Source organism: Taeniopygia guttata, chromosome 17 (genome assembly GCF_048771995.1).
Source record: "Taeniopygia guttata chromosome 17, bTaeGut7.mat, whole genome shotgun sequence".
In the NCBI taxonomy this organism is placed as follows: domain Eukaryota; kingdom Metazoa; phylum Chordata; class Aves; order Passeriformes; family Estrildidae; genus Taeniopygia; species Taeniopygia guttata.
In genome coordinates, this window is record NC_133042.1 from 5473988 (window position 1) to 5498993 (window position 25006).

Consider the following 25006-nt stretch of genomic DNA (forward strand, 5'->3'; position numbering starts at 1 on the left):
GTGTATCCAAATGAGAGCCTAAAGCTACAGGCTGATGTAGTAGGTTCATGTACATCTTTGGGTATCCCAGAAGAGGAAGACTCAATTAAATTCCCCCTCTCTGCTTACAGTTCATGTTGAGTGACAGCCAGATGCTCTTTGCCTTGGTGCTGAGTGATTTCTGGCTCTGTGTTGGCAGCGAGCACTGCTGGCACACAATGTGAAGGAAGTGGAAAGCCAGGTGTTATTCACAGACTCCTGACACCTCATCCTCCATTGTTCTGTTAGCCTGCCAGCAGATTCACTCTGGTATTTCTGGATTTGAAGGAAGGGATTGTATTCTGAAAGCCCCTGTCTGACTCTAGAGGAAACACTGTTTTGCATGAGTTGAGCAGCTTTAAGGGCATTTCCCACCTTCCTCGTTGTCTTCTGAAGGCACCTCAGACTGTATTTTTTTTTCAAGACCATGCTTCTCCAAGCATCTGCAGCATTTAGTTTGGTTTTCTGATCCTGGCACTCATTGCAGCAGTTTGAAACAATGAATGTAGCTTGTCTCCTGCAGCCCTGCCCTGTTTGCATGTGGGCTCAATCTGGGAAGACCTGACCCCGTTGGGGTGGTCTGACCTCCGAATATGTCAGTGCTGCAGCCTGAACCCACAATGTTCTTAGCCTTGCAATTCCTAATTGAGTCAGTATGAAAGGCAACTTCCTGCATTGCAGACTTGATTTATTTTTTGGGGGTGTAAAGCTTCATCCAGAATACCGAAGAAACACTGATATTTGGGAAGGCATCTCACACTGACAGCTCCTTGTGGACTGAGGTCAGCTTTTGTGCAAGTGTGGCTCTGTCATCATCATGTAGGCACAAATGAGCTGCTTGCTTCTGGCAGCTGGTGGGATAAAAAGCATCATAATGCCTTAGTGATAAACAACTTATTCACTACTGTAGGACATAAATAAAGGAGAAAGCATTGCCCTGCTAACATAGGGCTGGTGATTGATTTAAAATTTTTTTGTGACGGGAGGTGCAAGTTGTGCCACCTCCAGAATGCAGCTCTTGGTGGTGGGAGTTAGAAATCAACTACTTCACTGTCTTTACATAAATAGTCATTGTGCCTGACACTTCAGGTGATTAAGCTGACCATGTTTAGCTTTTTTCAGACCGGAAAATCCTTAGCTATTTGTTTAATCAGAGACTGAAAGACAGGTTCAGCCTGGTTGAGATCTGAATCTTGATTTCTGTCTGTCTTAAAAAACAAAGGTTAGGTTACTAAATAGTTTCTTCTAGAGTCCCCAGAGAGAAGAAAACTGGCTGTAGTGTAAAGGGGATCACTTGCTGAGTGCTGCCTTTTGATTCCAGTGGGATTATCATGGTTTAGTAGAGAAAGGAACTTGATTGTGCCTTTAAACTGTTCTCCCCGTTCCATATTTTAGGACAGTGTGTGCTTGGCTCTATCTTCTGCTAGAGCATGTGGTGTGTTAAGGTATTTTAAAAGTACTTTTGTTGCAAATTTGTCTGGAAATGCTGACCTTCCCTACATGTACGAATATTCCTATTATACAGATCAATAGACTTAGTTTTTGTGCTTCAGAGCAGCTTCACATAACATCCTTCCTTCCTGGCAGAGCCTCAGGAATAGGCTGGGGGTGTTAATGGAGAAGTGATTTGAATACAGTCTCTAGAAGTGATTTGCAATAAAACATGACCTATTTCAAGATAATATTCAAGCATAATACCTGCAGTGCCTTACATTCTGAAACAAATACAGAGAATACAAAAAGGGGGTTCATTCCAGTAGTGCAGCTAAATGTAAGTGCAAGTTGTGAGAGCAGAAGCAGTGAATGAGGTTTAACCTCTTGCAAGTTGAAAGTGTTGGGAAAATTGCAGAAGTGATGGAGCACCACAAGGTCCCCAGCACAAACCATCTTAGGTTGTGCTTTGAGTTTGCAAAGCACTTCTCTTACCTTTTTTGGCCTCTGGTTGCTACACCTGCAGGGTCTGACAGATGCTTTGGAGCGGGTTGATTTGCTTTGTGCCATACTTGCCTCTTCCTGTGACCGTGTCAAAGCCTGTCACAAGACTGGCAGAATTACATTAAAACCTTCCTGCCACGGGGGCTATATCCTGTCGAGTAAAGAACAGCCTCTGTTCATGGCCTGGCTCTGTCCTGCCTGCTGTGGCTCAGGCAGAGGCAGCTCTGCTGACCAGAAGCTGAGATCTGAAGCGCTGTAACTGATACTCTGTGTGTACAGCATCAGTAAATACAGGCGGCTTTCAAACTTCCCCCTCGTCGCTGATTGTGAGCTGGCATTGCTTTGACAGCTGACTCTTAGCAACAGCCTTATCTGTGTGACTTAAGCAGCCCTTGGCTCAGAAAAATTACTCATTGAAAATTAATGTTCTGCTGGGAAACCAGGGCTCTGTGGCCCACTTAATTTGCAGGGTGACAATAACATCAGTTCTGCCTGAGAATCGGGGAAGGTAGGTGAGAGTGGTCCTGTTCCATTAAGGCATATATTTATTCCTGAAACACAGGGAAAAACCTAAAGGGCTTCCAGTGTCTTTATTCTTTGTGCTCTTGAGCTGCCATTAGGTCGACTCTAGCTTTGTAGCTGAATTTCTGAGGAGTTCATGCATGCCTTTGGCAGCCTCTGGTCTCTCTGCTCAGTGGTTGGTATTTTAATAGGCCATGAGTTGCCAGTGGCAAGTTGTTCTGTTACCAGTTTCTAGATAAATGAGGCAGGTATGGATTTATTTCTTATTATTATTTTATTGCAGGAAACTACATCTGGTAGTGTTTTACGAAAGAGCTCAATGTCTTCTGAGATCACAAACCTCCCTCACTTCAGGCCTGGCAGTGTGGGATGGTGAATCCTGCAGCACCCACCTGTGTGTGTGGCTCTGTGAGGCCTCATCCGTGCGAGAACAGGCGGATGTGGCTCTGTGTGTGACCTCCCTTCTTCAAACAGGATATGTTCTGCATCCTCTGTGGGCTGCCAGCTCTTTACTCTGCTTGCAGCCTACTCTGAAATGGCTCAGGAATTATTTCATAGCTGGGTTATTGATTAATAATTAGGAATCTTTTAGAAATTCCCTGGACCAACATTTGAATCTGCACGTTTCTTCTGTAGCATCCTGTGAAGTTGTGTCAGTAATCCGTGCTGTAAAGGTGATCATTTCAGGTGTTATTTCAGGATGTGTCAGCCCACCCCAGTACCAGCTGCTTGCCCTGCAGGGTGAGAGACTTTATTTTTTTCCTCTTGCAGTTTATTCATATTGTGCCAAGTGCACTTGCTGGGAGACACGATGCACGTCGCTGTTGTAACTCCGGACTTGGCATCATCATCCCTCTGGTACCATACAGTGGGACTCGGCATCTCATTTTAGTGCCTGGGTTTGAAAGGCACTTCCCACTAGACAAACAGTTGTGCCAGTGTTCACTGCATGAACAGCCTTCTTGTTTGGTGTATTTTTAATCTGATGAGCAAGAAAGGGAATTGTTGTGCACGATTAGAAATCGCTGATTGTCGTGGGTGTCATTGTCACGTGCTTCACATGGGTCACCCCTGCAGCTCAGTGGATAAGGCCAAGGAGCTGGGGTGGAGTTATGGGGGTGAGGAAGACAATGAAGAGGAAGCACATAGCGATGAAAGGATTGGGAGGAGGCAGGTGTAGAAGAGACAGTATGTTCCACGTAAGCAGTGGCATTTATAGAGGCCACACTCCCTGCAGAGAGCGAGTAGCTGAGCTGGCAGAAGAGCAGGATTATCCCTTTGCTTTGGCCGGACTTATCCCACCTCATTGGTGGGAGGAGGCCTTGAAGGAGGTCCCATGTTGTAGTAGGAGATAGGATGAAGCTAAAAATGCTTTCACTGCTGTATGCTGTACTTTAAATAAGAAATTAACTCTGTCTGTTCAGCCTGAAAGCACTGTGAGTGTTCACGAGGAAGGAAGGAAAAGAGTCTGTGGATTTACTGTCCTGGAAGGGCTAGAAAGCTGCAGCACTAATTAGCAATGCAGCTTTAGAGACCTACAGAGGTCATGTGGTTGGGTTGTCTTGTTCTCTGTCTGGTCACTTCTGTTTCCAGTCTTTAAGGGATAATATTGTTCATCAGAATAAAAATGCAGATGGCCAGGAGAGGAGGAAGGAAGCACTTCTCTGGAAAAAAACCTGGCATAGAGAATTTTTTTTTTTTTACCTGGCATTGTATCACACTTTGAAGCTTTATCTGTGCTTGAGACAGCAAAGGTGAGGTGGGTGTGGCATCATGGTGTTCAGTGGGTTTTTGTTTGCACCTGTGTAGGTTGAGGAGAGGGTTTCCAGTTTAGTTGTGTTCCCATCATGCCTATTTCTCCTGCTAGTTCCTGCTGTTCTTCCCATCCTCACTTAGGCTATGCCTGCATGTCTGAGAATATGAGGGAGGCCGGTAGGATATTTATAATTCAGCAGTTTTTCCAGAGCTGTTAATGCTCCATTGCTCTGAGATGAAGCAATCCCATTTGCACTTAGGCAGCCTTGCTGGAACCAGTCAGCCCTGGCTAGTGCAGCGTCCTGCTTCCAGGCTAAGCAGTAAAGCTGAGCAGAGGTAGTCTGCTTGCCTGTGTTACAGATTAATTATGCAGTGACCCCTCTGCAGGAAAGCTTTCCCTGGCTTCTGTCATTGGCCTGTTCTGGTAGCACCAGGATATTGCATCTATATAAATGTCAAATTCTTACAAGCACAGTGCTGCTCGTTTGTACCTTCAGTAGCCTGCAGTGCTCTTTGCTGCAAGGGAAACTGCTGTGGAGGAGTGTATTTCCTACCACTGCTGCTGTCCTTTGCTGCCTTTCTGCTTTGTTGAGCACCCTTTTTGTGCTGGATAGGGATTAGCTGATGATAACTGTGGCTCCTATTCTCTTTAAGGTCCATTTCTGATGTAGGTTTATAGTGATGACTTTTCCTGCCTAAGTGCAAGTGCATCTGTTCTCTCAAAACAAACCTGCCTGTTGTTTTCCCTCCAGAAGTGATGCAGTACATCTCCATTTGCTGTCAGCAGGGGAGAATCCAGGGAGCATGTCTGAATACAGCTTGTGGTGACAGCCACAGGGGAGGTAAAGCCTCACTGATCCTCAGAAACCTGCTCCTGCAGTGGGATCCTGTGCTGACATCTCCCAAGGTCTTAACCAGCACTTGCTGCTGGCACTAAACGCAGAGCTCTCCCATATTTTTATGGATCTGCTTTTAAACAAGATGTAATTTATGAAATTACCTTTCTCTCATTAGGACAAGTGGCACCATGAGATATTGGTTGTTCTTAGAGAATTGTGTTTGTCTGCAGCTCTGGCTCCAGAGGAGAGAAATCAGCTCTGACTGCTGTGTCTCAGACCCTTTTATCTCCCCTCTTGCTAGCTCTGGCACTGAAACTGGGGCAGAAGGGAAGGGAGAGATGGGAGAGGCTGAGTTAGGAGTCCCAGCCCATCACCACTAGTACAGCGTTGAGTCAGGGTCAACAAGCTTTACTCAGCAGCCTCTTCTCATTTGCAAACCTTTCCTGCTGAGTGCCCTTTTTACTGATAAACACCAGCAGTGATAGATACTGATGGAGGGGACAGAGGTTCAGGGAAAACATGTTTGAACCTTGTCCATAAAACCGGTCACCTGGTTTGTACTACTGTGGGGTACCTCTAGAAAGGAGCCATCACAAAACACCTGTGCTGATCCTGGAATGAAAAAGTTGCTGTTAACATATAAAGCCCTTCTCCTGGGCTATTGTATTTATTTTGAGTAAATGTGTACTCTATAGAAATGACTCATAGGCTCATAGGGAAACACGTCTGAACATGGTTGGGTGTTACCTCTTGGGTAACTAAACCTACTTTTAGCACCAGGGTTGACTTGAGGCAGCTTATTTACTGAGAGACTCTTCAGCATGTTCGAGCCAAATTGCAGTGATGTTACATCATACGATATTAACGAAATTATTCCAGAAATGAACTTGGCCTCATGTGCAGGTTAATTTGCACTATAAAGACCTCTCTGGTACAGCTACATTGGCAAACTCCCAGTTGAAGCAGGGTTGATATTGGCAAAAAAAGTCACCTAACTATTCTGGCATCATTATGTCTTCACGTGCCCTAAACCCGCCTTAAAGGCAAAACATTTGTCTCTGCACATCACTTGTGTTAGTGATGATGTTCCTAGTCTTGTGTTGATTCCCTTCTGGGTTTTCATTTGCCAGTTTTACTATCCCAGCAAATCCTTGACCTATTGAATTGACCATGTCTGGATTTTTCTCATATTTGGAGTCAAGTGTTGATTTTTTTTTGTTTCGAAAGGTAGCTTTTTTCTTTATAAGTGGCTTTTGATTCATAAGAGCATCTTGTGTTCAAAGCTAGCTTTCTTACAATACAGGTTTGTAGCCGTGTCTTGTGCCCTGTGAAGTGAGCACATCATTAGAGTTCTCCTTGGTGGAGTTTACATTGCCGTCTTTCTTCACTGGGAGTTTAAATTTAGTCAGCAAAATCCAAATCTGGAATCTCTCAGAATAACAGCTAACACTTAGAGGATGAAGAAAGTTTATAAATATACAGCAGCAATGGATAATCAGCGAGTCTTCTTTTTACATCTGTGGTCTGCCAAAAGTGGAAAGGCTTTTGAGAAAAGCCATGTTGTGATACTGAAACACATATTAGCTCAGAAATTTACTGTATTACTCTACCTTAGTCTTGTAAGCATCTGTACAGAGCAAACTTCAGAGTTTTCCTGAAGTATTTGAGACCTTCTGAAGCTTTAGGTCCTCAATCTGTTAGAACCACAGGGGCGATTTGAATTGTGATTTGTCCAAGGGGCCAACAGGCCCTGGAAGAGTTGGGATTTTTTCACCCTATTTTAACTTTTGTGGGGTTTACTATACAGTCATTGGTAATAAGCCTGAACAACTCCCTCCTTCTGTGCCTTCCACCCCCCAGTAACAGGGAATTCTCTCAGCTTGGGTTTTTTCATCCCCCTGTAAGCCTGGCTGGCTGGGTGAGAGTTGTAGGTTTGAGTTCATAAGAGGTAACTTAGTTAACTAAGTTGTCTTCATGCCTGTTTTATGCAGATTTGATTGTTCAGTGGTTGTAGTTGTGGAATATTAGATCTAAGAGGTATTTAGATCTTCTGAGTGTGGTGGATGTGAACTGCAAGGTGACACAAAGCAAGAGGAGCAACACATGTCAGCCAGGCTGGAGCAGGGACCACTGGCATACAAAACCCTGAGTGTGGGAGCTGGTGGCTGACCTGAGCAGACTCAAGTGCAGTTTGCTGGGCAGAAACCTGCTCTGGTTTCTTCTGAAAGTTAAATCCTTGTGGATTTGCTTATGGGAGGGAAGCACTGGTGGTGGGCTTGGCAGCCTGGCACATGGCTCGCTCCTGGCTAGCCCAGCTCCGACGCAGTCTGTCGGAACAATGGAAGTAGGAGTTGGTGTGGTGACTCAGTGCCTGATGAGAGTTCAAAAAAGCAAATGCGTCTTTCAGCATTCAATACGCACGTTATTACAGACTTGTGTGTTAGTAACTGAGTCATCTATCCAGTTATTCCTTTCTTTACACTTAGGAGTTTGGTAGTTCTTTGCTTGTAATGTTTTTGCTCCTGGCACACATCCCTGGCCTCAGACCAGAAAGAGCTCGTGCTCTGTAGATGTGGCAAGAAGTCCTTGGATGTGTCTTGCTCTGGGTTGGTCTGCCTTCAGCACAGTGTGTAACAATAGATTGCACAGCATTTACTGTTACACTCCCTTCTTGGATTTGTTTTCCTGATGTCCAGCTTTTCTTCTTTGCTTCCAGATGACAGAACGTAAATTACAAATACCTCGAAGCAGAGTGTCTCTGCTGGGCAGGTCCCATCTTTAAAGTGCCATGTACCCATTCCTTGCTGCTTGCAGCCAAGTCTGTTAGAATTATTTCTCCATGCCTTCTCCCTGCTCCACCCTTGCTTACCCTTCCAAAACGTATCTGACTTGTTCTATAGCTCAAGTTCTAAAGGGTCATTTTTCTGTGAGTTACTTTCTCCATATGGCATAATTTTTGTTTCCTTATGCAGCTTCTCCTGTAGCACTTGGTCACCAGCTGCATGTGATTTTTTTTATAACCTCCATTGTTTCATTTCTTACGGTATTTTTAACATCATTCATGTTAGGAGGAGCTTAATAGTTTCGAGATATAGCTACAAGGAATGATTGGAAATATTTATTCTAGAATAACTGCCAGTGGTTTGAGAAGCACTGAATGTACTGGAGGGCCTGGCTCCCTAGTGCAGTGTGTGGAGTACATGGGATGCACTGCACTGGAAAGCTCTTGCCTATGGGACATAGTGCATGAGGTGCAGCATTTCACATCTGTCACTTCCGACAGACACATGTCTGGGTTCATGTGACTGGGGTGCAGACATAACTGAATTATTTCAAAGAACCTGTTAATACACAACTAGGAGTGTTGGTGCTGGAGGGTTTTGTTCTGGTGATTGACTGGCTGACACCCCCATCCTCCAGGAGGGATTATCACTCCCTGGCTTGTGCTGGTGGACCTTCATCGAGATTGATCACTGCCTTGGAGGGAACTGTAGCACACAGCTCCAAAGATGTACTTTACAGAAATAGGCTTTTTCTGGAAATAAGGTTAAAGCCATAAAAAGTCAATCCCTTGCCTGCTAGATACCAGCTTGCTCCTAAGGACAATATCTAAATCATTCTTTGAATGCTGTTTTTATTTCATGCTTGCCTTATTGTTTTTGCTCCAGTTCTTTCCTTAGCAGCCTTTCACATACTCAGTGCTGTCATTATTGTCCCCTGACCCCCAGTGAAGCTGCCTTGACTGTTCCTTACCTTGGTTTCTCAGTTGTGGCTGGAGTTTCTTCCATTATTTTTTTTTTCCTGTATATTTGCCATTAATCCTTTTTCCTGTATTTGTCTCATGTCCAGTCAAGTCAGGATTAAGCAGCCTGTGCTCTTAACTGTGTAAGTGGAATCTGGTTTCCTCAGCTGACTTTCCCCTACTCTTCCTTCCCCGTTCAGGAGTGGATGTGTGGCCATCCTGCTGTGAGGTAGAACTGAGACAGCAGGTGAAGACCTGCAGAAATTTTGGATCTTGCCTTGTTCTCCCTCAAAAACGCTGGTCTGTGCAATTGGTTCATTCTGAAAGCATTGGTGTACACATTTAGCATTTAGGGAGCCTTTACATCTCACTGCTCTGGTGCAAATCAAAAACTGAACAGGTGTAAGCTGATGCCACAAGGGAGGTGAGGGTAGGTGTCCTTCTTCACCGTGGGCCATTGGAATGGGTTTACTGGGAGTTCAAAAGTTCATTTTGTCAGTAGGTTGGTAGATGCAGTGACCTTACTGCTGAACCCTTGTTTAAAAGGCTTGCAGTGAAACATCCAAGTAAGACTTGTTTCAAATGACAAAGGCTTGCTTAGTTCTCTCAGTAACACAGTCTGCATCATCTGTCTCAGCCATTTTTCCATCATAACTGCTCATGTCTACTGAACAACAACCAGCACTTGTCAGCTGGAGAATACGGGGTTGTTTGCAGAGGGGGAGATGTCCAGCTCCTTGGGTTGGCAGTTGTCCTGGCCAGTGATGTAAGCTCAGGCACAGCAGAGTGACTTTATTGTTGGGAGTTCCTTGCACTGCTTCTGCTCAGGGAAGGCACAGCCCCTCTGTGTAAACTTGTAAAGCATCTGTCCGCCTCCAGGTTAAACTGGGATTTCATACATTGTGTATCCAGCTGGTTTTAATGATTCTGTAAGGTGTTCCTCAGGGGATATGGTGTGTCACTCCTCATTCCTGGCATGTGACAGGAATGAGAAGCTTCCACTGAGCTTCCCAGCACCTATTGCTACGTAGTGTTTCTTCTGCTTTCCTACCTGTGTTTGGCCTCCATGAGCTTGACAACAAAATTAAGCAGGTAGTGGCAGCCCTAAGCTTTACTGATGTGACCTGTTCCTGTGGTGTCTGCCCACAGTGCATCCTGCTCACTGTGGATTCCTCTCCTTTTCCTTGCCAGGCATCAGGATGGCAAAGCCTCAGAGCTGCATTTTTCTTTAATAACGTGTGTACTGCCTTGAAGTGCCCTGTCCTAAGCCCATTATTTGGAGAGACCTGCAGGTTCTGGATTGTAACTCTAAACCAGCTAATGGCTAAATGAGGGCTTGCTTTGTATTGCATATGTATGTTCACCCACTTTTGTAATTCCTGTGTTTTATAGGCAGTGATTAGGCATTGTTTGTAGCAGGACCTGCTGTGTTAGTAGGATGGGGTATATTTTGGTGTGCTGTGAATGCTGGGTTGTTCTAGTTCCTGAGCATCCTAGAAAGTCAGTTTTGAAACAGGCTTTTCAGGGGTTTTTTTTGGGTTTTTTTGGTTTTTTTTTTTTTTTTTTGCACTTACCAAAGGTCTCTCTTACAGCTTTGCACTAGATAACCTAGTTAAAATAGTAACTGTCTTCTCTGGAGCAAAATGCAGGATTGTTCCAGGCTTTTCCAGGCTACAAGAGTGTCAGTGATTCTGCTCTAATTCAGCCTTTGGAAGGGCTGGGGATTAGATGGGACTGTTTTAACTGTGTCTCTGCAGATGAAAGCAGAGCTGTGTAAAGAAATGGTGTTGAAGATGCTGAAATAACGTGATCTTTCCTTTCTCTGTGATTGAGGGGATTGTACCTGCATTGCAGGGATTGTGTTCCCTTACTCCCCAAAAGACCCACTGCTGCTGTGTGTGTCAGGGCCCTTTGAAGGGCTGTTTTTCACTGCACTTAAAAGAATCTGAGCTGGGAGTTGGCTTGGCAGCCTCTTTAAAATGGTATTATCTCTCCTGTGCCTTATCAGATAAGATGCTGCTGCTCCTGCTGCAGCAGGGAACCAGGGAGGAGGAGGGTGCAGAGGACTGGTCTGCTGAGAGGGGGATTAGTTCTGCTTGAAGGCTCTGACACAGATCCACATCTCAGAGGGGGGACAGTGAGCATGTGGACTGAGCATCAGAAATGGGAAAGCTTACCCTTCCCCTCAGTGTAACGAGGAGGAGTAAATCTGAATAAGAAGCTCTTTGTGTGTGTGCTTATCTCTGTACTGTCCCATTTAGCCTGAGGTTTTCGCACATTTGCCCATGCATGAAACATCAGGCTGAGACATACTGCTCTAGTGAAAGGTTTGACATTAAAAGCTATTTTTTGTTGCTGCAGTCCTTCCAGTAAGTCTGTGGCCTTTTTATGACACTGTCTTATGTGTGACAACTGCCATAAAGCAAGAGTGAAACATCTGCTTTTCTAAATGCTTCAGCAAGGCAAAAGTGTTTCAGCGGGTGGCGTGTTGGAAGGTTGATACCCACAACTCAGCTCTGAGTCTGTAAATAGAAGTTTTAATCTCTGCTCTAGTGTTTCATTAGCTGGGTTTTCATGTGGGAGAGAGGTTTCACAGTAGCCCAAGATAGCATGGGTTGTATACGTGGCCTTTTTCTAGAAGTGTTTGCTTTACCAATTTGAATTCAGAGTGAGCCTTGTAGCTTTCTGTAACAGTGCTAGTCTGTCCATGGCACTTAAACCACAGCTGGGAAACATCTCTTCTTTAAGGTCTGTTTGTTGTGCATTTTTCTGCCAGTCTCCAGAGCTGTGTGTGAGATCTCAACCCAAAGTGGCCTTGGAGGCTTCCCTGAGTTCACTGCTCCAAAAGCAGGTAAAGCAGTGGGCCCTGCTGTGGAGCATTCCCATTATTTGAATTCTCACCACACTATGGTGAAGCATCTTCTAGGTGCTCTTTTTCTGGTAAATCTTCTCTTGAAATGTAGGATGATGGATGAGGGATGCAAAAAAATTCTTCCTCAAGCTGGAGGTAGATGAGCAGCTCCAGGATTAGAAAACCTCACAAAGCTCTTTTTAAAACTCCACTTTTCACAAAAACTGCCACAGGATTGCACTGGTTTATTCTGAGGAGGTATATTTAGGTCTAGAAAGAGTAATTACACAGCTTTGAATAAGTCTGAAGTCAGAAGAGGGCAAAGCTTAGCTTGGCAGGGATTCAACCTTCTGGGAGTCTTTTTGCAAAATTATACAGACAGCTTTTTTAAAATAAAACTTCTGAAGACTCATTGCATTGGCACCTAGACCTGCCATTGGTGTGAACTATTTCTGGTTCTCCAAATAGAGAGTGAAACTTAAAATTAGACACTTCTGGTTTTAAGCTGTTAGTTTCTGCTTTACTTTTAGTTGCCTTGTGATTGGGATGAAAGAAAACTTCTCTCAGTGCAGCTCTCACCAGGCTTCTTGGGTGTTTTTTTGTTTCTTTATGATGGTTCATAATTGTACATCAGAGAATATTCCAGGGCTAAATACAAAACTGCTCATCATGTGAGTTCTTTTTTTTTTTTTTTTTGTCCCTTTTTTAATGTTCTCTAATTACCAGCCTAACGATAGCTTGAAGGGAGGTGGATAGGCAAAGCCGATTGCTCCTCCACATGCCATCTTTTGGAAATGTGGAACTAATTTTTTTAGAGTTCAATTTGAAACAATAGAGCTGTTGCTTGCTTGTCTAATGATACAGACCCAGCCCCCACCCTTTAAAACAAAAAAACCCAAAAATGGTTGAAATTCATTACTGAATGATTGTGAAACTTGTGATTGGAAAGCAGCTCTGGATTTTGTCTAATGAACTCCTTCTTGCCCTGTGCAGACTGTTCCAAAGGCACAAAACCCCTAAGCTGTGTGTGCACCTGCAGCTGAGGTTCATGATCACAGTGCTGTGGGTAACATAACACCCCCAAATCCTTTTCCTAATCCCTTGCACTGTGTGGTATCTACAGCAGTTCTGGAAAGCCAATGTACATCCTTAATAAGAAGCAGAATGTCTGTTAGAGGAGTTTAGGCTGAAAGCAAATTAGCTATGGAGCTCTGTATTGCTAATCAGTACTTTTTACCACGTTTTGAAGTAATTAGCCTTCATTGGACTTAGCAGCATCCAGCAAATGCTTAATCATGGCTGCATTGTAAAACCAGCAAGAACTCCTGAGTAAGGAAACCCGTGTGCTGGAGCAGCTCTTGATCCCACTGTGATCCTGCAGCTGTGGGAGCCAGGCATGTGCCCTGGGAGCTGGAGCTTAGTCCCATGAATGCTCTTGTCTGGAGGAGCTGGAGCTCTGCTCAGGGCTGGGAACAAGGTGTGCTCCCGTGTGCTGCTGTCTGACTGAACATCTTTCACCTGTAGCTGCCTTCCAGCGTTCACTTGGAGCTCTGGTGTCAGTAGCAGCTTTAGCATTAGCCTTGCTTTCTAGTAAATAGCACTTCCTTTCCAAAGGTGACTAATGCTGCTGAAATATTCAGTGTTTCCTGCATCCCCCTGTACCTGCCTTGTGTTTCTGAAGCATGTGTTCACAGGTGGTTTTCCATTCTGTTACATACCTTTTCTTATCTGTATCTTGAGTTTTTCCTTCCTTTAGGTCATTTAGGATGCTTTTTATTGAGGCAGGTTTAAGGCACTCATATTTGAAATATAACATGTCTAAGTTGGCTGGCATGGTGAATATTTATTATAGGCAAAACCTTTTTAATCCCTCTGGATGTGTTTCTTCCTCCTGTCTGAGAGAGCTGGGGTGAGTTGAGTGGAGTAATGAGAACCAGATCTCATCTTGAATTAATAATCCCGGATTCAAAGGTATTTTTGGCACTTAGATGTCTCACTTTTTCTGACTTTAATAGCAAGCTTGAGTTCTGTCTGGAAGGAATTTAAGTTTTCTATCTTGAAGGAATTGTTGCCTTCTGTTTTCTCTTGTTTTAAACAGGGATGATCAGCCTTTATCTGCATTACAGAGGATTACAGGTTTCAGTTTTTTGTCAGCTACTCCTTTTCTGTTCTCTGTGTCTGCCTTGGCTGGCACATTTGGTCCCACGGAATGTCTTGGAGGACCAGCAGGGACCTCCTGGCTCAGGATTGAATCCCTGGATCTGTCCCACTGGGCTCACCTCGAGGTTGCCCTAATGGAATATGAGCTACAGCTTCTTCCCCTTCCTTCCCAGAAGGAGTGGAGACACTGCCAAAGCTGATCACTCTCCCCTTTGCCACCAGGCCCTTTGGCTTACACCGTGCCTGGGTCAGATGGTGGGCAGCCTCCCTTTCCCTGCTAAAGCAAACAGTTTATCAGCTGCCCTTGCACCTTTGTCCTGTGCTAGGAGGAGAGATAAGAGTCAGACTTGCTTGCTCACAGCTGTCAGCAGTGCCTTCCCTTCCTCCCCCGGCCTCATTACTTTGGGAACTGAGCTGGCTGAGGGCCAGGCTCTGAGCCATAAATGGATCAGGTCCTGTAGAAGGACCCACACACCTTGTTTCCAGACTCCTTTGAACTAGCTTCCTTGGAAAGGTAAAATCCAGCTTCCCCTGGGGGCTGTGCAGAAGACAGAGCTATACCTGAAGTGATTCCTCACTCAGGAAGGTTCTTCTCTTCCTCCTGCAGGCTCAGGCTATGCCAGAGCCATGTGCTTCCCCACTCACCCTGGAGATCAGGATGGTCTGCTCAGAAGCTGTGCAAGCAAAACCACCTCTTCCCTGGCTGAACCCCTGCAGTATTTGAAGTGCAGTGTTTGCCTGGTGTGGCCCTGTCTGCTTGCACCAGGAGCATTTCCACATGTGCTTTTGTCCTCCTTCAAGCTGGCCATCCTCACTGGCTGAGTCCCAGCCCGAGGAGCAGGGAAGGACAGGCCATCCAGGACACAGAGCACTTTGCTGTGCAGAGGCTGTACAAACAGACATGCTGGAGGGAGATAAGCTTCTGAACCTTCAGCCCAGTTTGGCTATGGAGATTTGCTCCACGCAGGCCGGACGGTGAATGAGCTAAACCGGCTGAGCAGGAAATGTCAGAGAACATGTGAGAGTTTTAAAGGCAAATTCTGTTGATGAGATGATTAGTATTTCTGTAACCTGGGTGGATTTTACCTGTATTGACTAGGAAAAGATTGATGCTAACTTAACACCTTTATGTGGTTCAGTTTCAGGCGAACCAAGCTGTTGCAGAGGATCTTTATGGGCTAGGATGCCAGTCATTAAAAAATATACTTAATAGCTGGTGTTGATTTGGCTTTGTACCTTTATTTGATTTTTTTTTTTTTTTCATTCTCATAGAGAGGAAGTTCAGGAAAACTGTGTCCGCTGGAAAAAGAAATTCACCTTTGTGTGTAAAATGAGTGCCAACCCTGCCACAGGGCTCCTGGACCCCTGCATCTGCCGAGTGTCTGTCCGTAAGGTGAGCACCCAGCTTTGCTTCTGCAGGTAGCACCACCAGTGGTGTACTGGCAGCTGGTTGTTGGCTGCTTTTTGGGAGCAAGAAAAATTGTGTGGATTGTGGTAGGAAGAAAAGATTGTTTGGGGCAGGATATGCTGGAACAGAGCCTCTCTCTCCAAGAAGAGTCCTTGATGGAGGATGGGAGCAACCAAGGTGGTGGTAACCCTTGAGAGAGAGGCTTTTGAATCCTGAGAGCAGATTCCAGGACTCAGTAATGACTTTCCCCCTGTTGCCCCAGCACATCTAATAGCTGCTTTTCCTGTTTTGTTTTGTTTCCCAATATAGGAGCTGAAGGGCGGAAAAACCTACTCAAAGGTAAGAGAATAGAAAGGGCAAATGTAGCAGAGTGAAGATGGTCTTGTCTCCTGCTAGTGCTTTACACCCATTAGAAACCAGTGGCTGCTGAGTGGACCAATCTGGAGAGATATTCATTAGTTGTTAGTTCAAGTCTGAGTTAAGAGATTTCCCAAAAAACTCGACTTGCTGGGACAGGATCCAGATTGCACTGGATATGGATTTGAGATGGGGGGTTGGAGAGATGATCTGCATGTCCTCAAACTTTGGGGAAGTTCTGAGTCAGATGTGAACTCTCTGGCTTCTGGCAGCATGTCTCTAATAAAGAAACAGACTCCAATTCTGTTCTCCAGAGCACAGCAGCCAGCTGGGCAGGCACCTCACTGCCTCAGGAGAGCAGGCAGGAGCCTACAGCAGAAATCACTGCCTGCCAGGGCGCCAGAGACACCGAGGCAAAAGCCAAATGGGTCAGCAGGGATCTTAGTCTTGGTTCCCTTCCTCACTTTTTCTTGCCTGTGCTGTGGGACAGACAATGGGCCACCCCTTCTCCTCCTTGTGCTGGATCAAGAGACAATGTTGGCTTAGAAGCTGAGCTCACACAGTGCCCGAAATGATGTTTGTTTGAAAATGAGTCACTGCTGCTGGTTTCTAATAAACAGATGCTTTGGTCACACACAGCCATGTAAGAATTCCTTCTCATCAATATCCTTTCTGAGGCCATGGAGGCAACTGGCTGTGAAGGGTCTACTGCACTAGCTCCTGTGTTCTGCTGTGCTGGGTGGGAGAAGGCAGTGTGGCATTGTTCCTTTTTTGTTGCTAATTAGGACATAGTCTCTAGGGCCATCAGTTTCTCTTTCAGTAATTCCCATTGTGGGCAGGTTATTCATTCTGCAGAGCTGCATGTCCAGGGAGAGCAGCATAGCTGGAGGAAGAGACATAGCAAATGCATCATCCTTTGCCTCCTGCAATGTCCATCCTCAAGCTTTCTGCAGGACTTGGAAAGCAGAATTAAAGGAAGCCTGAAGGCACGTTTCTATGGTAGAGTTAACCTGGAGACCTTATTCAGGTCATGTTCTAACCTACTTCCTTTTTGCTCAGTCTTCAGTTGTGTTTAGTGGCATTTGAAAGAGACCGACTTCCTCCAGCCCAGAACTGGAGACTGAATCTCAAGTATTTGTCATGTCTTGGGCTGTTATCTTGCTCAGTCTCCTGTGAAAAAGGCAGATATGTTCTCTGAGAAGATGATCTGAAGCAGCTCAGAAATGAGAGATGTCACACCAGATTGCAGTCTTGCCTTGTGAACTAGGCTTGTTCCAGGCAGGTTCTCATGACAGAACTGATTTGGGCTTCCTAATGTTTCTAGCAAAAGTCTGTGGTGCATGTCCATGCAGCTATTTTTCCATTTTATACCATGAATCCCCATCTTTTTAAACTGTCCTATTCAGCTGAGAACTTCTCCAGTCATGGCAGCAGATGTAGAGGAAAATGAAAGTTGTGAATGCCCTGGTCCCCCATCAGCAGGGACTGAGGGTGGTGGGGCTGTTTGTGCTCCAGGCAGTTTCCAGTGCCTTGCACACCTTCGGCTTTGACGTGAATGTCACCTCGGTGTCAGGGGTGACAGAGCGGAAGGCAACAGGAAGGACTGATAAAGCAGAAACGCTTTCCCTGAGCTGGAAGAAACACCATCAGCTGGCTGGAAAACTAAGGAAACTATTCTGAAAGGTTATATCTGAAAACATCCTTTTGTTAAGGGATCTTTCCTCTATATACTGGGAGTCTGCTTCCTGAAAGAGCTTCTGACCTCAGCACACCATGTGGCTTGCTGGAGGGTTCTCCCCACACCCTGGGCTCCAGTGTTGATCTCCTCTCAGAATTTAGTGCTGTGCTGGAAGAAGAGGGATCTGAGTCTGGGCCACCCCTGTGCCATGCTGTTCTCCTGGTGTGGTGGTGCTGTGTCTTTGTCACAGTGATGGATTGCATCTCCCTCTGTGGCTTTCCTCTGTCCTGTTTATCTCTAAGAGATAAAAATTCATTGTTTTTTTTTCCTTATCTGTGAATAGTTAGCAAACAACATAGCCCTTGGCTAGAAGAGACAGAAATTTCTGCAGCAAGGGCTGAAGAAACACTTGCATTAAAGGAATTCTTAAGTGAGAAGAGAGGAAGAAAGGTTATTTTTTCCTTTTTCTTTTTTTTTTTTTTCCTGATAAAAGGTTCCCTCTCTATCCCACTTGTTTTTTCATTTGCCATCAGAAGTTCCCCTTTGAGAATGGGGTGAAGGAAGCAGCTATATTAATCTTGCTGGTGTTTCCCCCTCAATCATATATCTTGAGCAGCCTGTGATTCTTGACTTGGAACAGTGGGAGCCAGAGGCACCACAGTTCCATGGGATGGTGCTGCTGTTGGGGCTCTCCGTTCAGTTGTGTCATCCAGCTGTTGGCAGCAGGGCAGAGGGCTGTGCTGCAGAGCACAGTGACCTGCTGCTGCTGCACCGGTGTTCCCCTGGGAGCCGACCTGCTCTTGCTGTGACGCAGATGCTCCACGCCTGGATGCTTTGGCCACATACAGAGTACAGCATGTCCTCCTGATCAGAAGAGATGGGACACAACTGCCTCCTGTTCCTAAAGCGGTGCATAAAAGAAGCTGTAACTTTTTTGTTCAAAACACTGTGTTAATGCACCAGGGATTAGGGCAGGAAAACAAAGGTGCTCTTCATTGTGTGTGTATTTACTCTGGAGGGATCGGTGCCCTTTTTGAAAATGTGTGTGATCTTCAGTTTTGTCACCTTCTCTGCTGCCCACTTGTTACAGAAGGTTTAGAGAGCTCACAACTAAATCTCTCCAAATATTTCTCTTCCCTTCTGCCTGTCAAACCAACCTCTTGCTAGTTAAACCTTAGCAGTGTTGAGGAGGAGCTGCCCAGCCCAGCAGCTGCCTCTGAGGGGCGAGGCACAGGCAGTGCTTACATGGCTCTGGGCCTCCAGCTCCCCATGCCCGTAGTCTGTTGTTTTTGTCAGGATGGTGTCACTTTCCCCTGTAACAATATCCTTTCATCTCCTGGTTCACATGCTCCACTGCATTCTGGGATGGCCGATACAAAGAGTGCCTTATTATGTTTGTGTATGTGTGATTCTGTTTTTTCCACATTGTTGACCTAGTGCCTTCCATGTCCTTGGTTATGCAATGGCTGCAGGCTGGTTAACGCTGTCCTGGCCACCACCACTACTGTACACCCTTCCTCCACGTGGGCTTGACTTCCTGAAGGCCTCCAAGTGTCCATCTAGCTTGGGATTAGGAATGTGACCCTGTCCATCCTCAAGAACAGGGAATCTTCACAGCCACCACTCTGTGTCCTGGCTCCTGTTTCTGCCTGTGCTCACAGATGTGTTCTGTCCCTTTGGTCTGTGTGACACTGTGTATCCCTTTATGGAGTAATGTCTGTTCTCTCACCTTCCCCTCCATTGTTTTCTTGGCTACAGCTGGGCTTTGCTGATCTAAACCTGGCAGAATTTGCAGGCTCTGGATCCACTGTCCGTTGCTGCTTGTTGGAAGGATATGATACTAAGAATACCCGACAGGACAACTCCATCCTAAAGGTACAACAGCTAGAACTTACACAGTAGAAATCCTGCTTAGGGCTTTGGGGAGATCACAGTGCAGTGCCAGGCCTGGGAGAAGGTCCTGTAATGTACAGAGTCAGGATTTTGATTTTGTGCTGCCAGACTGACTTGGGAAGCTTCCCGTTATTAGAGTTGCCCTTTGATAATTTGGCATTGATTTGGCCAAGCAGTGACCCTTGACAAAACAAAGGGAACAGGAGGGAGGGAAAATGTTACAAGGCATTGTCAGTGTGGCCCAGCGTGGTCCTGCTGAGCCACTGCCACTTGGAGTTAGTGATGCCAGGGATTTGGGGCAGGGAGGGAAATACTTTGCTAAATCCCTGAAGCTGATTTCCCTGGGAAAAGAGCTAGATCTGGCTGATCTTTACACCTAGCCCTTGAGCTCCTGGCTGTTGTGAAGTGAGGAGCTCAGTGCAGCATGGCTAATGATGTGCCTTGTGTCCCCTCTCCAGGTCACAATCGGAATGTCCCTGCTCTCTGGGGACCCCTGCTTCAAAACGTGAGTTCCTGCCTGTACCCCATTCTGGGCAGACACTAAAACTGATGAAGGGAGGAGAAAAGATGCACTTGATATTGGGAAATAGAGTAAAACTGGTTGAATCAGCCATAAAAGTACAGCCAGCCTGTGCTATTCATTGGTTTTGTTCTCTGCTCTGGCTTTCCCAGCTTTGATCATTGCTGTGCACAGTATTTTCCCTGCTGGTGCAACTTAGGCTTTAGAAACCAGTAGATTTTGATTACAAACTTTGTTTTGCATGAAGGATATAATTTCTCATGGCTCTGGGCTTGGTTTCACTGACCTCCAAGAGGAGAAAGGTCAATAAAGAAAATAGTCTTGAAAATGGACACGCTTCAGCACATACCATGGGGGATAAAGATCTCAGATTGAAACAGCAACAAGAATACTTCAAGGCTGAATCATTTTAATTTTTTTTTTCAACACAGCTCACAACTTGTATTAATTAGCAGGGAAATGGCAGTAATGTGGGGGTTTTTTAATGCATAATGATAGGAAAGAATAAGTACACTTAGGCTGGGGAGCAGTTTTGCTGCTTAAAGAATTGTTGGTGAATCAACAAATTCCCTCCCTGGCCACATCTTCCCTCACACCACAGTGCAGCATCACAGTCCCAGCTCTGCTGTGGTGTGCTGGAAGGTGTGTGACTGCACAGCAGGGCTGCCATGTGCCCAAAGGAATATTTCATGTTGCTCCCAGAAGTTTGAGAGAAGAAAGCTTTACCTTGAGGCCAACTCTTGTAGCAGTTTTATTCTGGGCTAAAAGGTCTAATTTTAGGAGCTAGTTTGGAGTGTATAAATTAGCTCAAATTCTTGTTAAAAATGCTGCATAATTTTTGGTAGGTTTATTTTGTGAGTGGCTTTTCATAGTGCTACAGTATTTTCTGACACTTCTTAACGCAAGATCAGTGTCATCTGATTCTGAAGAATTTCTGCTTCAGGAGAAAGTGTAATAAAGAAGATTTGAGTATCTTAAACACTAACTTTATAGGAGTAACAGATGTTTTAAATCTAGGATACTAGGATGTCTGGTAATAATGTCTGACAAAAATACCTGTTGCTTCTTTGCAATGGAAGCAAGTCCCACTTTTAGAATTCCTGAAAATTACACAGAATAGGATATAAATATCCATTTAATGTACGTAGGTTCAGTCTGAAAGTCAAATCTAATTTTCTTGAAGGATTTTTGCAGTCATTCCCACTTTTCCCTTTTATGTTGATGATGTGCAAATATCTAAAAATAGAAACGTTGCATGTGGAATAGTCCTTGATCAGTAGAGCTTCTGGTAAATGACACTCATTAGAGGGTTAGGCAGGAATTAAACTGTGCTGGGAAATCACTTCCAAGCACTGATTTTTTTGCAGCACTCCATGAACCTTCTCCTGCTGGAGTTGCTGGAAGGGGCAGAGCAGCTGAGCTGACAGACCAAAGGGCTGCTCCTACAGCTGCTGCAGGAACAGTTTGCTTGCTTAAGGTTGTAAAAGCCTTAAAAACCTGTGAAGCAAAGTCCCCAAAGCACCTGGGTGCATGCAAATCACTGATAAGGTGATTAGGGAGGGTTTTTTCCTGGTGAAGGCATGCTGTGAGTTTCCTGAAAGCTTTATAGCCATTCAGCTGCCCACATTAAATATTCTGTCCTCCAAAATACCGCAGAGATCCCCTCTCATGTAACATCTTCCCTCAGAGCTTTGAGTGAGACAAAAGATTTTCTCACTCCTCACTTAAAATCCATAATATGATCCTTTAGTTCCAGTTCAGACTTCAGGCTACAGAGAGGTTAGGGCTCCAACAGGAATATTCAATTTGCCATGCTGCACATGCTGTGGCTTCCACCCAAAAGCACTTCTGGAGGAAGGGAGGGGGCTCCAGGCACTCACAGCTCTGCCCTGCAGTCAGCATTTACAAAGGGATGTTGCAGGCTCATGGAATAACCAGAAAAATAATTCTGACAGCTGGAAAAACACTTTAGTTTCACTGAAAAGGAGTTTAATAGTCAGTTAAAAAAGGGAAAGATTATTTGATTGCTGTAAAAGTGGTCTCATAGGGGGACAGGTTTACTGGGATAAAAGGTTTCATTTTGGCCAAAGAGGTGTAAGAGAAGGGAAGCTGGACTTGAGAGTGGGACAGCAGCAAACTGGTTCCTGTTTGTGAAGCCAGTGGACACGTGTTGGGGGTGAAAGGGCAGTTCTGGATGGTATCCTGGAAGACAGTGCAAGTTCTGAGCTTGCTGTCCTGTGTAAATGAATGAATGGCCTCTTTTTGCTTTAATTTACCTCAAAAACTTGATTTTTCTTGTAATGCAATCCAAGGTAGGGAAGACACCAGTCTTGCATGTAGGAAAACAAAAGCCAACATCCCATTTGAGCTGCTGGTCAGAGGGCTGCCAGCTTCCCCCTGCTGAGAAGGGTGGGATGGACAGAATGATGCCTTCTCCCTACCTGGCAGTCTGTAACCTCCTTCCCTTCTGATTCCAGGCCTCCTTCCACTGCCAAATCCATCACCATCCCGGGGCAGGACTCTACTCTGCAGCTGACCTGCAAGGGCGAGGGAACCACCAGCAGCAGCAGCTCCTCCACAATTGGCTCCCTGCGCCAGGCCAAGCCCAGAACTGCCATTCTCAGCTCAGGTCTGAATGCCCAGCCTGGAGCCATGTAATGTGTGGCTGTGCCTGGACACGCCTTTGTTTCTCCCAGCAGTTGCAAGCACAGAAACTTTAATTTTTCATATTTTCCCACACCCATCCTCAACCCCATGGCTCATTCAGAATATTGAGAATAACCAAGCCATCTAAGTGGGAAGAGGAAGGTTGACTAATTGCCACATGCATATTTCTGTTAGTGGAGATAATTTGTTCTTTTTGCTGGGGATTTAATAATTCATGCACTGCTCATCCCTGCTTTCCACTGTGTTCAATGACACTTGCCATTGTTCTGCACTCAGCTATTCTGTTGCTCCGACTTATCTTCTAGAGAAGTTCCTCTGAAGGTTTTAGAGGTTGGTTTAAGGTCTAGTGGCCTTGTTCCAGCTGCTGATGCAGTTCTTTGGCTGCTGTATGAGCCTGTTTTCAAGGGCACTGCATTTTCACATCAGTTTTTTTCCTTCCCAGCATATTCCAAATGTGCAGGCAGATACACTGCACCAAAATAGCACTTGAGTCTCATCCCCTCAGTTGACAGAGCACGTGGTGCAAGTGGTGTTATTAAAAAGCTGGCTAATGTGTTACATTTATGCACTTCTGGATAAGCTTCCTGCTTATCCAGAGAGACAAGCAGGACTAGCAAGGGAGCAGGGGTTGTGCTGAAGGGTCGGTATCAAATTCAGAGATTATTTAAGTGGTACAGGCTCTTTCACAAGTAATAGAAAGGGAGAGGTGGTAACAGAAGCACCCAAACAGAGGCTGAAATACTTTACTGCTAATGGCCATCTGATGCTTACTTGGTTTTAGCTTGATGCTTTTACCTGGGGATAGTTTCCGACTCTACTTGTCCTTCTAGATGCTACAAACCCCCAGAGATATTTGTAAGTTCACGTGCTGGATAGAAATAGTGATATACTTGACAGAGCTCATTGTGGTCTTCCCTACTCCCTGGGTGTTTGTAATCCCTGTGCTGGCCTGTACAGCAGGGCTCTGGCCAGTAGACTGCCCTTTCCTTGATCTGTCTTTCCAAGATCAGTCTTCATTCCCAGCTGATCAGTGCACCATGTGCTGGCTTGGTTATGGTGTAAGCAGTGTCCTCTTTTCCTTGGCAGGTGTCCCAGAAGAGTCAGATCAGAACCTGTCCAGCCCAGAGGAAGTTTTCCACTCGGGGCACTCGCGGAACTCGAGCTATGCCAGCCAGCAGTCCAAGATCTCTGGTAACCACTGATCCACACAGCTCTGCCATCCCTTCTCCTTCCTGCAACCCCTGTGAGAGTGATTTTCAGCCATCGCTCTCACCCTGCTCTGTAATACCAACCTCCTGTTCAGTCCCTGCAGATGAGCCCATAGATGTTTAACCCTCTGTGTGCAGGAGCAGAAGTGCTGCTGTGAAGCTCCCTGCCCGTTACCTGTGCTGCCAGGAGTGGGAGCAGCAGCAGCTGAGGTTTGTGATCCCTGTGTTGGCAGGTTACAGCACGGAGCACTCCCGCTCCTCCAGCATGTCCGACCTGACCCACCGCCGGAACACATCCACCAGCAGCAGCGCCTCGGGGGGGCTCAGCATGACCGTGGAGTATCCTGAGGGGGAGAGGGAACACAAACTGGAGAAGCCACCTCGGCCCCCCAGACCGCCCCTCCTGCTGGACAGACCCTCCCGGTGAGTAACAGTGGAGCCAAGACCTTTCTCTGGGAAGGAGAGACAGAACCTGCTCCTTTGTCTTCAGGCAGCAGTGGATCAGATTGTGGCCACTGAGGAGGAGACTGTGGCCAAGAAAAGCAGGACAGTATGTAGAAGTCTGTGTCTTGAAAAGCTGAGTAAGTTTATACTGGATTTCCTCTTGACAGGAGAAAAAAGGATTCAATGGAGAGTCACCCAACCCGAGTGGATGATACCAGGATCGATGCTGATGATATAGTGGAGAAAATAATGCAGAGTCAGGACTTCACAGATGTCAGCAATACTGAAGGTGAGAGGAGAAGCCTCAGAGGGGATGTCTGGGTTGTTCCTCTTGCACGGCTGCCACGCGTTTACAGTCAGATCTGATCTGCCATGGGCTCCATTCTCCTTTTGACAGCTATTTGCTTTCAGTGCTTGCTGGGTGTTTCTGTGGTTGATAAACCATGTGGGTTTGTGAGCTGCACATGTATTTACAGATAGCACTTGCTGCTGCTCCACACATGACAGCAGAGATTGAATAGTAGCTCAAACGTGCAGGGAGAGAGAGGAAAAATACTGGGTCTCAGCACAGTGGAGATCAGTTGCATCAGCTGTCTGCACTGCTGTAGTGGCCTTCGTTCAGGGTCAGGCCAAGGGTATTTATCAAAAGAGGAGAGCACAACTGGAGGGGAAGCAGCACATCTCTACAGAAACATGGGTTACCATGTGCTGGTGATCAGGTCTGTCGGAGAGCTTAAGAAGGGGTTTTCTCCATTGCAGTCACATGTAACTGCTTTTGTTTTCAGTTTCATTTTCCAGTTTAGCATAGAAATCAACCTTTAATCTGATTTTTTTTTTTATCTGAGGTTTTCTGTTAAGTTTTAAACTTGAGCCTAGCTTGTTATCTGTGCTTCATTAATTTACCATTAGTCACCTTAAACTGTTGCACATGGCAGCACTCTTATCCTATGGGGAGTTATACCTCACTCAGTGTGGGTTAGAACTAGACTGGATGCAGCTGCTTCTCACC

The 25006-nt window shown here is 45.6% G+C and overlaps 1 protein-coding gene across 4 annotated transcripts in view; it reads left to right on the forward strand.

Moving 5' to 3' along the window:
- EEIG1 (estrogen-induced osteoclastogenesis regulator 1) overlaps positions 1-25006 on the forward strand; it is a 36979-nt gene that overhangs the window by 5562 nt on the left and 6411 nt on the right. For all 4 annotated transcript variants that reach the window (XM_030286741.4, XM_002197127.7, XM_030286742.4 and 1 more), the window contains exons 3-10: positions 15095-15215; positions 15540-15569; positions 19024-19140; positions 19617-19663; positions 22156-22307; positions 23432-23536; positions 23787-23976; positions 24165-24286. In XM_030286741.4, coding sequence (XP_030142601.4) covers positions 15095-15215; positions 15540-15569; positions 19024-19140; positions 19617-19663; positions 22156-22307; positions 23432-23536; positions 23787-23976; positions 24165-24286 — 884 coding nt within the window. The remainder of the gene's footprint in view (positions 1-15094; positions 15216-15539; positions 15570-19023; positions 19141-19616; positions 19664-22155; positions 22308-23431; positions 23537-23786; positions 23977-24164; positions 24287-25006) is intronic.